At 38.2% G+C, this 14,308-nt stretch overlaps 1 protein-coding gene across 1 annotated transcript in view; it reads right to left on the bottom strand.

Moving 5' to 3' along the window:
- The window catches only part of Dhx9 (DExH-box helicase 9), a 50,035-nt gene that overhangs the window by 35,431 nt on the left and 296 nt on the right, over positions 1-14,308 (bottom strand). The window contains exons 2-6 of the mRNA XM_033762133.1: positions 9,479-9,614; positions 8,406-8,546; positions 4,544-4,664; positions 3,073-3,185; positions 2,134-2,282 (exon numbers count right to left, since the gene is read on the bottom strand). Coding sequence (XP_033618024.1) covers positions 2,134-2,282; positions 3,073-3,185; positions 4,544-4,664; positions 8,406-8,546; positions 9,479-9,589 — 635 coding nt within the window. The 5' untranslated portion in view covers positions 9,590-9,614. The remainder of the gene's footprint in view (positions 1-2,133; positions 2,283-3,072; positions 3,186-4,543; positions 4,665-8,405; positions 8,547-9,478; positions 9,615-14,308) is intronic.

The raw sequence follows: 14,308 nt of genomic DNA, 5'->3' as shown, positions 1-14,308 counted from the left end.
ATCACTGTGCAATCCTAGAACAAAGTATGTAAACTTCAAATGGCATAAAACAGTATAATCAAAGTTGATGAGCCAACTGTTCAAGAAAGAAAATGTTAAAGGGTTTTAGATTCTATTTACTTACTTTTTCCAAAGATTGGAGCCTAACTAAAACATGTTCAATAAAAAGGAATTTTCAGCTTAGCTCGGAGACATGAAACAGAGTAGGCCCCACACTCTTCAAATTAATTAGAATACCCATTAATGACAACAAATCTCTTAAAACTATTACGTTTGAACACTTTATTATCAGCTCCTGAGACAGTTCCAATATTTCCCTGCAGCTGGAAGCAGCCTGTGGTAACTATAAATATCACATTTACTTAAATCAGGTCCTAGAGAACAAAACACATTTTTTTCACATTACAGCTAAAACTGCTGGTAGGTTCTAAGGAATAAATTCAGGGATTTAGTAAGGGAAAAACTGCCCTTTGAAACATGCTTTCTGGTCCTTGTACTGCTCAGGTACATTCTAAGCTTAACTTGGTGCTGTAAAATAAAAGGTTAGGCGAGGCTTAAAAAAAAAATGTTAGACTCCTTCCTATACCTCTTGTGAACTGACCTTCAGGCACAGGGGCTTCAGGGGTCAAAGGCCACTGGCTTTCAGGGGAACAACATCCACCCTTTCATTAATGACACCGATGACAGTATGTTTCTCAGCCAGGCTTAAAGTCAGCACTCAATCTCATTCTCCTCCACCTAGGGGGGAACAGCGACACCAGAAATCAGTTTACAATAGTTTCCCATGTGATTGCTTAGTTCAGCCTAAGCAGCAGCACATGTGTGTATGAACACAGACCTCTGGTGTTGCTGTCAGTTATGCCTTTCAATAAAAGACATACAAAGAGCAATGCTGTCCCAGCTTCCGCAACTGTCTCAGTCTCCTACATTATCATATCCTGAATTCTTTGTATCAGAATTTAATGATGAAATATTGATAGCAAAAAAATGTTTGCAACAATGAGCATCAGGCACTCAGGTATATTACATTTTTTGAAGTCAGCAAATGCTGTTAAGTCCAATCAGGTCAGGACAAAATATTAACGAAAACAAATCATCAACAATTAGATTTCCTTCATAACTTGAGATTTTCAGTCTGACACAAGTATAGTAGTTGAATTCAGGATTGAACCAAACAGTGGGAAGCAGGAGGAGCCATGCTCTGAATATCATTTTGACCAATATCAAATTTTTATTTTAGTAATAATTATTTTAGTGTTGCTAGATGCAACCAAATGAGAATACTTTGATTTTTGAGGAAAATATTTTCAAATTTGAGTAATTTATTTCAATTAAGGACAGCGAATAGAATCATCCAGAATGTTTTGTTTCCATTAAAACTTCCCCTTCTCTTCCAATAAAAATAGGGCGCCCCCCAGAAAAGTCTAATCCATATGAGCCTTCCTGGGAGTAATAATTACTACACCCTGGAATGCTCTTAGGAAGAACAAGCAGGCTGAGAAACATACTGTCACATAACTTCCCTTTACGCTCAGTTTTATAAATTTAACAGAAAAAAAATGCCAATAATTTGAACCAGAGTTTGCTAATTTAAACCACACACAAAGATTGAAGCAGTCTTCCAACTTTACAGTCTTTAAATTTTAACAATTATTAGAGAGCTGGCAACTTTCAAATTGAGTGAAATTTGGATCTAGATACAACACAATATACCTCTGAGACTAGGAAAATGAACACGTTTAATTTGACCCACTAAAAAATTACACAGTACTGTCTCTAATGGTACAATACAGAATAAAACCACCAACTCTGGTTGGCATTTTAAGTTAATTAGCAACAAACCACTATTTGTGGTTGTAACTTTTGCTCTCCAATTTAAATGAGAATCTTGAAAAGTATGGCATCAGCGATTTTTTTTTTTGCATAACTTAACAGCTCACATTACACTCATGTGAAAGCCACAGTAAACTACACATTACAAGTCAATGGTAATTCTTGTACAATGTCATTTACTGCCTTTTCACAACTCACTGTAATAAACCAGATAGCACATACAAAAATAAAACACATTCAACAATGATTATCAGAGCAACCTTAACTTACTATAGAAAGAATAGAGCGAAACAAGCAAACCTGTTGTGATCTGGACCCACTTGGGTGTACTTATATTCTCCTTGGATCTTTTCCTTTTGGAAATATTGGTTCAGACGAGCCTTAGCATTTTCTAAGGTCCAGTTTCCATGAAGTCCAGCATTTAAATCCACTTCTTCTGACTCCAGAGTCTGTGGAATCAATGATAATGAAATTTGGCAGCTCTAATTATAGTTTCATTATGCATATTTAAAGTACTGGAATTTACAATATCCTTTGTACAACCCTTTATGTGGCAAAAGCTGTTTTTAGTTGTTTCTAGTCCTACACAACAAAACTGAACCAGAATTAGTTTTTAATGTACTTGAAGGTCCTACTGTCTAAATAAGTTATAGTTAATGTACTGTATTTCAATTGTTTCTAAGAAATGTTTAACAAATTTTTGTGCCTTAACACTTCAAATGTATTAAATGGAAAAATAAGCTGTCCCCTGAAGGTATTTTTAGAGGCAGGAGGATTACTGTAAGTTTGAGGTCAGCCTGGGCTACATAAGTTTAAAGCCAGCCTGCTCTACATAGTGGGACCCTGGCTTAACAACAAAAAAAATACAGTATAGTGCTCAAAAGATTTTCTGGGATAATTACATTTGCTATACAACAGAAGAGAACTTTTATTAATACCAGAACAAGTGTCTTTTTAATGCAGCAGCGGGGGGGATTGAACCCAGGGTCTTTACCTGGGCTGGAACCTGCAATCCTCCTGTCTCACCCTCCCAGAGTGCTAGGACTATAGCAGTGTGTTGACAAGCCTAGCTGAAAATACTTTTTTTCCCCTCAGGAAATTTCAATGACCTGACTTAATCATCAGTTTGGAGTTATGGTGACTTTTATCAACTATTGACTCGTGAAGGTCCTAAACCTCGCTACAGAGCTAAGCCCCAAATTATATTTATAGAGATATAAATCAGGGTGGGAGCCTTACCGCTTCTACTTCTTGTTCCTCTTTTCTTGAGTAGTAGTCCTTCAAATTGGCTCCCCGGTCCCAGGTGGGTCCAGGAGCACCAAAGCCAGATGCCCCAACACCAGAATTATTTTCTGCTAAAGAAATGATTGTTTTCTTGATAAATCAAACTTCAAAAACAAAATGAAACAAACAAACCCACCCACAAAAACTTTAATTTTTTTTTTTAGAGAGGGTTTTGCTATGTAGTCCAGACTGGCCTCAAACTTCCAAGTGCTGGGATTACAGGCATGCATCACCATCATCTAGCATAAAAACCCTAAATATTTTGAAGTTTTTCCTAATGTGGCTATTGGTATTCCACTTTTATTAGAAACTCAAAGTTTTAGTAGCTTGTAAAAGAGCCTGAAATGTCCAAGACTCACATGAAATGTTATATCACTACAGTATATCTCTAAAATGCATATTTAAGGGTAACAGAAACTAATTCACTATTGAATATTGAATGACAATTTGGCACTATCATTTTTTTTTTTTTTTTTTTTTGGTACTGGAGATTGAATTTGGGTCCTTGCGCTTACAAGGCAGGCCACTGAACCACTGAGCTAAATCCCTGGCCCAGCATTGTCATTTTAAATGTCATATTTGTAACAAGCAGAGTAAATGATATAACTGTTCCTTTACTACAGATCCTGAAAAGGAAGTTAACTGTAGGACCACTGATGTAAAGAAAAGCTAGACATGCAAGAAAATGAGGACTCTTCATGGAAAACCAGATTAGTAACAGCAGTTAGCAATGATTATTCATAAACACTACATACATATTGCTCAGTAATCTTCCAAATAACCATAAGGTTAACGCTATTATTTCATAAACACTGGATGGAGACTAGCAATCTTGACCAGTCCTAGTTATTCTACTCTATAGTAGATATCCCAAAATGTTATGCCTGTATATAGAATCAGCAATGGCTAGGACTTTATAAAGTAATAAAGGACTTATAAAACAAAAATGTCTCATTTTTGGAAGGGATAATTTCAAAGTGAGAATAATGGACTAGGGGAAAGTAACTCAGTGGCAGAGAACTTGCCTAGAATATACAAGAACCTAGATTTAATTCTCAGGGCTGCCACAAGAGAAAAAAAGACAAGTAGGCAATTCATTAAGATCCTTTAACCAAATATTGTAGCCTGAAATAAAGTTTTAATAAAAGATAACAACAAAGAATATGACAGGACTGGTGATTTAGCTCAGTGGCACTGCACCTACTGCAAAAGCAAGATCCTGAGTTCAATCATCGGTTTAAAAAAAAAAAGACATACTGCCCTTTGTAAGAAAAACTAAATGGTTTAGTGGTTATTTATAAAGAATCTGAGTCATCTCTCTTAACATCATGAGTTTACTGTAGCTACATTTTCTATACAAAGCAAGTGAGATGATAAGTAACAATGTGCATCTTCTAAGTCATGTATACATACTCAAATCTCTTACCTGCTTTGAGAGCCAAGTGTGGTGGAAGAGGTCCTCCCATGGATGTTGGTAAACTTTCACTGTTTTCCCCAGTTTCTGCAGTTTCAGTAGTCTCAGTAACTGGGGGTGGGGGAGGTGCAATCTGCAAGAGGAAAATTCAATGTAGAGTTCTTTTAAACTTGTTACATATGTAAGGATCAGTCTTCTAAATTTTTTACCTTTACAAGGACTACATAATCTTTTAACGCTTCAAAGAAGCCCAGCTGTCACACTTCCTTCCTTACGGTATTTTTTCCTTTATTTTTAGTGACTGATGATAACTCAGTTCTTATTTCCAACAAAATGGGGCAGATAAAATTATTCATAACTCACCTTGGGATCATATATATAAAATATTCAACTATATTACAGTATGACCTAAGTGTAGTATCCCACAAAAGGTGGTGGTATCAGTTTATGTTACACATATAATTTATTTTTTAATTTTAGTATGTTCATGAATAACACTAAATGTTCAGTATCTTAAGAGATTCTATTTGGATTCGGCTAGATATTCTGGGTGCTAAAGATTCAATAATCAAGTAGATTCCAATCTACTTTTATAAAACACACCAAAAGCAACAGCTAGACATACAAAACCAGGTTATACAAAACAGAAAATTGTATTTTCTAATTAGATGGAAAAAATATAAAAGTGACATAAAAATGTTTCTGAAGAATTACTCATTTCTGTACTTATCTCCTCACAAACACCAAGCAGCACTAAAGGAACTGTATGGTTCCTTTAATACAGCATGTATTAATTTTAGATAGTACTTTTTAGCATGCCAAGTATATTAAAGTACTTCATTAGTAGTAAGCTTTCAATTATATTAAAAGATATTTTTTAAAATATTAAGATAGCTGAGTTGACACTGCTTTCCTCTAAAATATGGCATGTTAAAGTTCCATTACTGGGATTATCTAAAATGTACTAGAAGAATATTACAAATTCAGAGATAGGGTTGGGCATGATGGGGCACAATCATAATCCCAGCACTCTTGAGACTCTAAGGCAGGAGGAACAAAAGTTCAAGTTGAACCTACGTTACTTAGTGACTCTGTGAGACCCTGTCTCAAAATAAAAAAGTGCTATCCAGAGCGGTGTTGCATGCCTGAAATCCTAACCATCAGGACCGGGCTACATAGTGAGTTTAAAGACAGCCTGAACTACACAGTGAGGCGCTGTCAAAAAAAGAAAAAGAAAAGAAACATAGAAAGATACAAGGATAACTGCGCTGAGAAAAAGCTTGAAGTAGTGAACAAGAAAGAAGCTCTGTGATGGCCAGAGATTTAGCTCAGTGGTTCTACCACCTGCCCTGCAAGCACAAGATCCCAAGTTTGATCCCCGGTACAAAAAAAAAAAAAGAAAAAAAAAAAAAGAAAAGAAAAAGTAGCACCATGAAGCTGAAAAGAAAAAACCAAAAACACAAAGTCTGGAAGCTTTTCCAACTGAAAATAAGTATATGGCTGGTTTTGGGTGGGATCTAAAGGGGGTGATATTTTTCTGGTGCCACACACTTTCCCCCTGGATTAGTGTTGAAAAAAGGTAAAAAGAAAAAGATGACATTTCATTAAAAGATCTGAGTATTTACCCCTAGGTACAAATGTTACCAAGGTCACTCCACAATCTTTTCTTATGTGGAAACTAACACAAGATAAACTTTACCAAGACTTGGAAAGAAGGAAAGCTGACTTCAAAACAGGGAAAACCCTAGACATCAGTGGTTTCATTGAATTTCATCCTGAACTGTCCATGATGAGGAAGTAGATAATACCCCATTACACTCAGGGAAAAGGTGGTGATCAAGCTGATGATTCCATGAGCATAAATATTGATTTATGCCTGTAGAGCCCAAGAGATGTAGATGAGATAGCTATTACTGTAACCAGTCTTCACATATGCTTCAAAGAAAGATGAAAACAAATCAAACTTCTGGAGATAGGGCGGAAAATTGTCAAAGATGTGCTTTGGAAGAGGACAACAAAGTAGACGGACAGGAAAATGGAGCTATCAGTGCTGTTCCAATTGAAAATCTTTATAGTGGGGAAGACTGGAAAAATAAGAAACACATTTGACTTGGAAGAATGACACCAAACAAGTCAATGAAAAGATTAAGTCAACTCAACATGAGCTGAAATTATTACATTAAGTTTTTTCACATAGAATCAACAGGGTGTTCATTTCCTAGGTTGATTTAGGAGGGAGGGATTACTCTACTCTAAAACAGGACTAGTCTCCCCACATCTTCTCCTGACTTTGGCTACATCTCATAGTAAATTCATGGCAGTTCAAGACAAATGGAAACTACAACGGGCCCTGCAGAAAACGATCACTGTAACTCAAGTAGGACTTTATAAAAGCAGCAAAACAAAGAATGCATCAGCAATCTTATAAAAAGCTTGAAATGTAAGGTCCTGTGATAAATTAATCAGAAAAAGGAATATTAATTTAAGTGGTATAAATATTTTCTCCTTATATAAGAGAATGTGCCACATCAGAATCTGCTTTTCAGCTTTTAATTTTCACTGGGCATGTGATATTATGGAAAACACCTTTATATTTAAAATATCCTCCATTTGATGCAGTTTTTAATGAGTAATTTCCTTGCCTTTGTATGTTCTAAAGATTGCCTAGAGTGAGCACTGTAATTTTTAAAGGAAACTGCACATGCAGATTCAGTATTGTAAATCTTGGGACAATCAGATGGATATCTTTTTTTTTTTTTTTTTGTACTGGAAATCGAACTTGGGTCCTTGTGCTTTTGAGGCAAGCTACACAACCACTGAGCTAAACCCCCAGCCCTCAGATGGATATCCAAACACAGTGCCCTGTGTTTTCTCTATTCTTTTCCCCCAATAAAGTTGTAAAAGCCTGCCTCGCAATCATAAGGACCAGAGTTCAATCTTCATTGGGAAGTTGTAAATAAAAACCAGCATACATTAAAAAAAAGTACAAGGCCAGGGATTTAGCTCAGTGGTTCCGCCACCTGCCTTGCAAGTGCAAGGATCCAAATTCAATCACCAGTACCTACCCCCACGAAAATACCCACAATATATGTGAAGAGTGAAAATTATTATCCTAGATCTCCAAATATAATGAAATCCTATAATCTTAAAATAATTTCAGGAACTGCCACCCCACAATGAGACTTTGGACAAGATAATACCTGGGAAATAGTGAATGCAAGGAAAAACACCTTCCCTCAACTTCCCTTATCTGCCTGAAGAGGAATTTGAAAATGAACTCAATTGTCCTCTCTTGTACCCCAAGTTTATCGACCTGAAAAGATTAACGGTATCTCAAGAGGAAATTAATGGAACAAGCCAGGTCCAGACAATCACCTATTCTTTTGAGGACTAAGGAAGACAAAAAGATGTTCCTCAACTTCACAGAGCATTGTGCCCCAATAAACTCACCATATACTAAAAGTATGGGAAGTAAAAGTTTAGTGTACTTAACCTAGCTGGTCAACAAAGAATACTGTGTATTACTTGTTTTTGCTTGTGCTCATATGGCTAAGAGCTGTGAGTTTCTCATACTGCATACTGGTAACCCACAGGAAAACTGCTACGGTTTCTACTGAATGGTATTACTTTCCCACCATTACAAGCAGATCAAATGTAAGTCAAAAACTATCTGTATAAACATCTAAGAATGTACTGGGTCTTTGGATATTCCCTGTTCTTCTTTCACGTGACGTCCCGTGAAGACAACAAATTTGTAACCTTAAGTTAAATCAGTTTGGTTAGTTCATACCCCAAAAACCTAGAAATGTAAGGAAAGCCCATTCTGCTTGCCTTACAGAATATACATCCCAAGTACATGACAATATGTACATACCCCAACAGTCGGGACTTCTTCACTCTTTACTTCATTTACTCGAACCAAATAGTTAACAAAGTCTCTGGCAGCATTGCTCTGTGCATCTTTTTTATTAGTAGAATTGCCCATGCCAGTGTAATTAAACCCTTCTACACGAACCTGAAAGAGCCAAGAAAAAAAGGTATTTGATGCAGGGTAATCCTGGAATTTTAAAAACTTATAATTCAATAACCAATCCATTAACAGGTTACACACAGCCTTTAAAAGATCCACTTTATACAAAAGCAGTAAAAACAAACCAAGAACACATTAGCAATCTTATAAAAAGCTTGAAATGTAAGGTCCTGTGATAAATTAATCAGAAAAAAAGAATATTAAGTGGTACAATATTTTCTCCTTATATAAGAGAATGTGCCACATCAGAATCTGATTTCATCTCAGTGGCCGCTTGTGACAGACAGGCACAAGGGCCTGAATTAGATCCCCAGTACCGCCCCCCGCAAAAAAAAATAATAAATAAATCTGATTTTACAGTAAGAGCCAAGATAGGGCCAGAGATTTAGCTCAGTGGCACTATGCCTGCCTTGCAAGTGCAACATCCTGAGTTCGATACCCAGTGTGTGGTGTGTGTGTGTGTGGGATCATGCAAAGGTTCAAGTTCCCAATGATGAATGTTAACTGTATTATATACCTAAAATGCACCAATAAACTGAGAAAAAAAATCTGATTTTATAATAATCAAAACAGGGCTGGAGGGTGTGGCTCAATGTAGAGTGCTTGCCTAGTATGCACAAAGCCCTGTGATCAAGACCCAGTACCATAAAAAAAATGAACAAAAAAAAAAATTTTAAAAACCCAAAAAAAAAAAAAAAAAAAAAAAAAAAAAAAAAAAAAAAAAAAAAAAAAAAATCTCTGCTTATTTCAAGTACTACACTAACTCTAAAGGCAACTTTAATGCTCACTTGAAAAAATGTATAATGAAACAGAATACCAAATAATAAACTATTCTTTAGTCTCCCCCAATGTGCAACACACCAACATTTCCAAAACAAGCTTCATAAATCAACGAAATGAACTGTATTCTTTAGTACCTCACACATGAACTTCTGCCGGTTTTTGTTCCCTACTGCTCTGAATTCATAGGCTGGAGTCATCTTCCTTTTGCCACACCAGGCATACAGAAAATTTTTAATATCACCCATGATTCACGTATCTTCTTCTTCAGACCTTAAAAAACAAAAGTTTAAAAACATTATGACTGCAAAGCCTGGAAATAATGTTTGAAAATTACTTAAGTCTAGGTGCAGTACAGTGTATTTTTATCATGCTATTAAAACTACCATTTAGAGGGCTGGGGATTTAGGTCGGTTCTGGTGCCTGCCTTGCAAGGGCAAGGACCTGACTTTGATACGCAGTACCCCAGTACAAAAAAAAAAAAAAAAAAAAAGATTTTATTGAAACTACCATTTAGAAATTTTACTAATGAGCTGGTGATTTTAGCCTCAGTGGTGCCAAGCCCAGCTTGCAAGTGCAAGGTCAAATTCAATGGGGGCGGGGGTGGTGGTGTTACTAACATGAATGGAGTATCAATGACATGTCATAAGAAAAAGGATTAAAAAACCACAATAAAAATTGTACCTAACACAAAAGAGGAATGCTTTTTTTTTTGTTTTTTTGAGACAGAGTCTCACTATGTAGTGGAGACTGACCTGGAACTCACTATGTAGCCCAGGCTGGTCTGGAACTCACAGTGATCCTCCTGCCTCACTCAGCCTCCCTGAGTGCTGGGATAACAGGCTTGCGCTTCCACGCCCGGCTTTCTTCAGAAATTATTTTATAGTTACAGAAAACAAATGCAAATCTACATGCTAACACAGACAATACAAAGGAGGGTAAGGGCCACAGTTGTAGGCTAAGCCTTTCAATGGGTTGCAGAATGGATCAGAGCAGCTGCTGCAGTTGTAGCCTCACATGACAATGACAAAAGTGGGCAATGACAGGCTGGAGACCGACAACCCAGTCCCAAAGCCCTCCTGGAACACCCAGACAGGCAGCATCTTGTCTTCTCACACAGAAGCAGTCAGTGAACTTGTATCTGCACAATTGCTACAAGAGGGCCAACAAGGGCACAAGGTTTTGGGAATCCATTGGTCTTGGTCATACTGTGATTTTTGAAGACTCACCACTTCAGAAGGGCAGGTGATTTAAGAAGCCAAAACACAAGAGGTTCTCTATATCCTATCTTTCTAATCCCATTGTGGACTTTTAACTAAGTTCTTATTCCTGGGACACACAAGTGGGGGACAGCAGGATGCCTTCCAGGAAGAGTGGTGGGAAAGTGACCCTTCTCAGGCACCCAGGCTTATCCTGCATTGAACTGCAGCTGAATCCAGCCCTTTGTGTCTGTGAGGAGACTCCATCCATGGACTGTGCACCACCTGTCGCAGCTGGCCTCTGCTGGTGATTCTGCTGTCCCTTTCTCCTTCAGCCTCAGGCCAGCATGGACTCTGGAGCAGCCATGGTCATCACACTTGTGCTGACCTCTTCTTAATAGAACATGTGGCTTTTCCAGGGAGGCCAACTGCCCTCACAGAGACCAGGGCAGCCTCAGGAGATCAGTCCCCCACTGAGGAGTCTCTGGACCCTCCAGAGACCGTTTCCTTAGTTTGTCTTTTCCTCCATAATGTGTCTTTTACTATAATTTTAAAAAATCTAAACATTTATCATACATTTTTTTCCTTTTTTTGTGGTACCAGGGACTGAACTCAGGACCTTGCACTTGTAAGGCAGGCAACAGTGCTACTGAGCTAAATCTCCAGCTTCATCATCCATTTTGAGAAGTTACTCCATACAATGGTTATCTTCAGGAACCATGAGTGATTTTTATACTTTCTTAAATATTTTATGTAATATCCTACATCCTACAATGAGCACTTCATGTATGTTAACTCATTTACTCCCAACAATGAATGATATGGTACATACTACTGCTGCTTTTGCGAAGAAAAAAAAAAAAATCAGGCTTAGAAAATATAAGAACTACTCTATTCCAAGTCATTTGTGATGCAAGCATAAATTCAAATCCAAACTAAAGTGGCCATCAATAATTCGTGTGTGTAAATCCAATGATTTTTATTCTGATGACTGCTGGTATCATGGGCTAGTGCAAGATCTTGTTACAATGACAGTGGAAATTAAAACTGAGGCAATCAGCACAAATTTATAGACAAAAACTTAGGGGACTCCAGCCTGAGGAACTGAAAGCCAAAAGGGGGTGTGGTGGGGGTGATGACAAAAACCAACCTGGCCCCCTAAAAAATTAAATAGAAAATAGGGAGGGCACTTTCATATGAAGAACTGAAGACAGGAAGAGAATCAGGCTGGCCCATTAACCAAGAAAAAGGACCAGTTTTATTGGGTGTTGTGAGCAGATTTAGCTCTGTGGAGGCTCTGCTGGAACCCAAGAATAGTACTTAGGGGCAATGGCTGGAGACTTCTGGGCAAAACTGAAAGTCCCTGGTAAATTCCTAATCTTTACAGGAGATAGAACTCAGGACCTTGAGCTTGAGAGGCAGGTGGCACTACCCCTGAGCCAAATCCCCAGCCAATAAATTCCTAATCTTAATGTTCTCAGTTTTGGGGGGGAAAGAGAGTTTATGTAAATTCTGTGCTAATCAATCTTGTTTTGCCAACTTTTAGGTACTCCCTAAAAGACAAACATGCCTATATGCAAATCTCTAAGAGATCTGACTCAAAAGTTTTACAAAGGTCAGGCTTTGTTCTGCTTTTAGTTACCTACTGGGAAAGAGTCATTGGGCTTTGGTTTTGTTTGTTTGTTTGTTTGTTTGTTTGCAGGGGTGGGAGGGTGGGGTGGGCACACTGACTTTAATTCCCTGAATGCTGAAGACTCACACAAAAATCATGCTTTTAATGAGTAACAGGCCAGGAGTCAATCTGTCTTCCATATCTATGTTGATCTGACTGTATCACTAGCTGACTATCCTTAAATTTCAGGCTGCACAGCTACTTACTAAGACCAAATACATGAAGCATTGATTTCTTGAACTGACCACAGTTAAATGTTCAGTGCCACAGTTCTTTTAGGTCTTTTTATTCACTAAAATTGTAGTATATTATTTACCTGGATTGCAGTGTATCACACTTGTTGGCACTCTCCTATATGAATCTATAAAAATTTAAAGGAAAGGGGCCAGGGATTTAGCTCAGTGGTGCCACCCACTGCCTGCCTGCCTACCTAGCAAGCACAAGGTCCAGAATTCGATCCCCATTACAAAAAATATATAAATAAATACAATAAAAATATAATCAAAGGATAGGGAGACTCCCAGTGTAAATAGGTGATTCTAAATTATAAGCTAAAAATCAAAGACCAAAATTGCATTTGGGTAAATGAATCCAAATACCCAAAGATTGGTTGTGGAGCTCTGTTGGGAGGTTGTAGAACCTCTTAAGAGGTGAGGCCTCATAGGAGGGCATCTATGCATAAAAGGGCGCATGCTTTTGAAAAGATAAAGGGATCAAAAATAACAATTTCACACGTGAAATCTGGCCACCAGATGAGTCGCTTTGCTCCACCACACTCCTAGCCACGGTATGTTGCTTCCTAAGTCCTAAAGCTATGGGCCAATGGACATGCTGAAACCTCTTAAACCTTGAGCCAAAATAAACCTTCTCAGTCAGGCATGACAGTGCATGCCCGTAATTCCAGCATTTGGTAGGCTGAGGCAGGAAGATCACTGCTGAGTTGGAGACCAGCCTAACACGAAGTGAGACCTTGTCTAGAAGAAAAACAAACTCTACAATATTTATACTAACTACACGCTAATGATGCCCAAATATTTACAGAATGTTTATTCCTTTTTCTTTGAAGCTCCAAAGTCAATTTCGTCCCACACCTTCAGATATCCATCTGTATACTAACTTGTCCTTTCAGTAAAAAAATTGTTAAAATGCCTCCTCTAATCTGTTCCAACCCCACCCATACATTCCCATCATCCACCAATTTATCTAAATCACAAATCTGGAGTCAGAATCCATTCCCTAACGAACCTTGCACAGTCCTTAGCACGTGTCAGATATCCTTGGTGGACCATTTATATTTACTGTCTTACTTAACTCTTATAAATTATACGGACAAACATTATTGCTCCTTTTTTAGCAATGAAAAAAATAATTTGCACCAGAAGACAAGGGATCCTAATTGGAAAATGTGCAATTTCAAGAGAGCATTACCCCAAATCTACTAACACTATTACATTATTTCCAATCCCTCTGCTTCTCCCCATCTTCCCTGCCACCCCTATTGCACATCTGAAATAATACTGCAGTATTACACTAGTTTCCATTACTGCCAACCTAAAGCCTGTTCTTGTCTTTAAACTTCACCACCATCCAAACACCATGCTCTCCTCTACTTTCCGATCCTGGCTAGTCTCCTGCTAACAACTTCTACACCTAAAGGGAAGTATTCTTGGCCCTAACGCCAACATACAAGCCTAAACAATCCTCTCTTCCGAGGCGCCTTCCTTATCTAGAGTAGTGCTATCCCTTTGCAATCTTAATATCCTATCTTTTATCAAACCATCCATATGCATTTATTTTCATACCACCTGTTCCTCACAGCAGGGGAGGAGTCCACTAAAACCTAAGAGAAAGGCAAGAACCGCACTGAATCTGCGTGCTGCTTCACCCATAAATCCTACAGGGCATTTGTCATCCGAATTAACGAAGGGCCCTAAGAGCGAGTGGCGTACCGGCCACAATCACCACAGGGGATTTACCTCTCCTTTCCCTCAGCCGCGGAGGAACCAAGGGTGCTAAGCCGGAGGAAGCGGGCGCTAGAGTCTGGCACTAGAACTAGGAAGGCCGGCGAAGGGCGGAGGCCACGCGCAGCCGCGCAG

This window comes from Fukomys damarensis, unplaced genomic scaffold (genome assembly GCF_012274545.1).
Source record: "Fukomys damarensis isolate Sample0158 unplaced genomic scaffold, DMR_v1.0_HiC HiC_scaffold_11, whole genome shotgun sequence".
Classification (NCBI taxonomy): Eukaryota; Metazoa; Chordata; class Mammalia; order Rodentia; family Bathyergidae; genus Fukomys; species Fukomys damarensis.
This window is presented reverse-complemented; position numbering and strand designations above follow the sequence as displayed.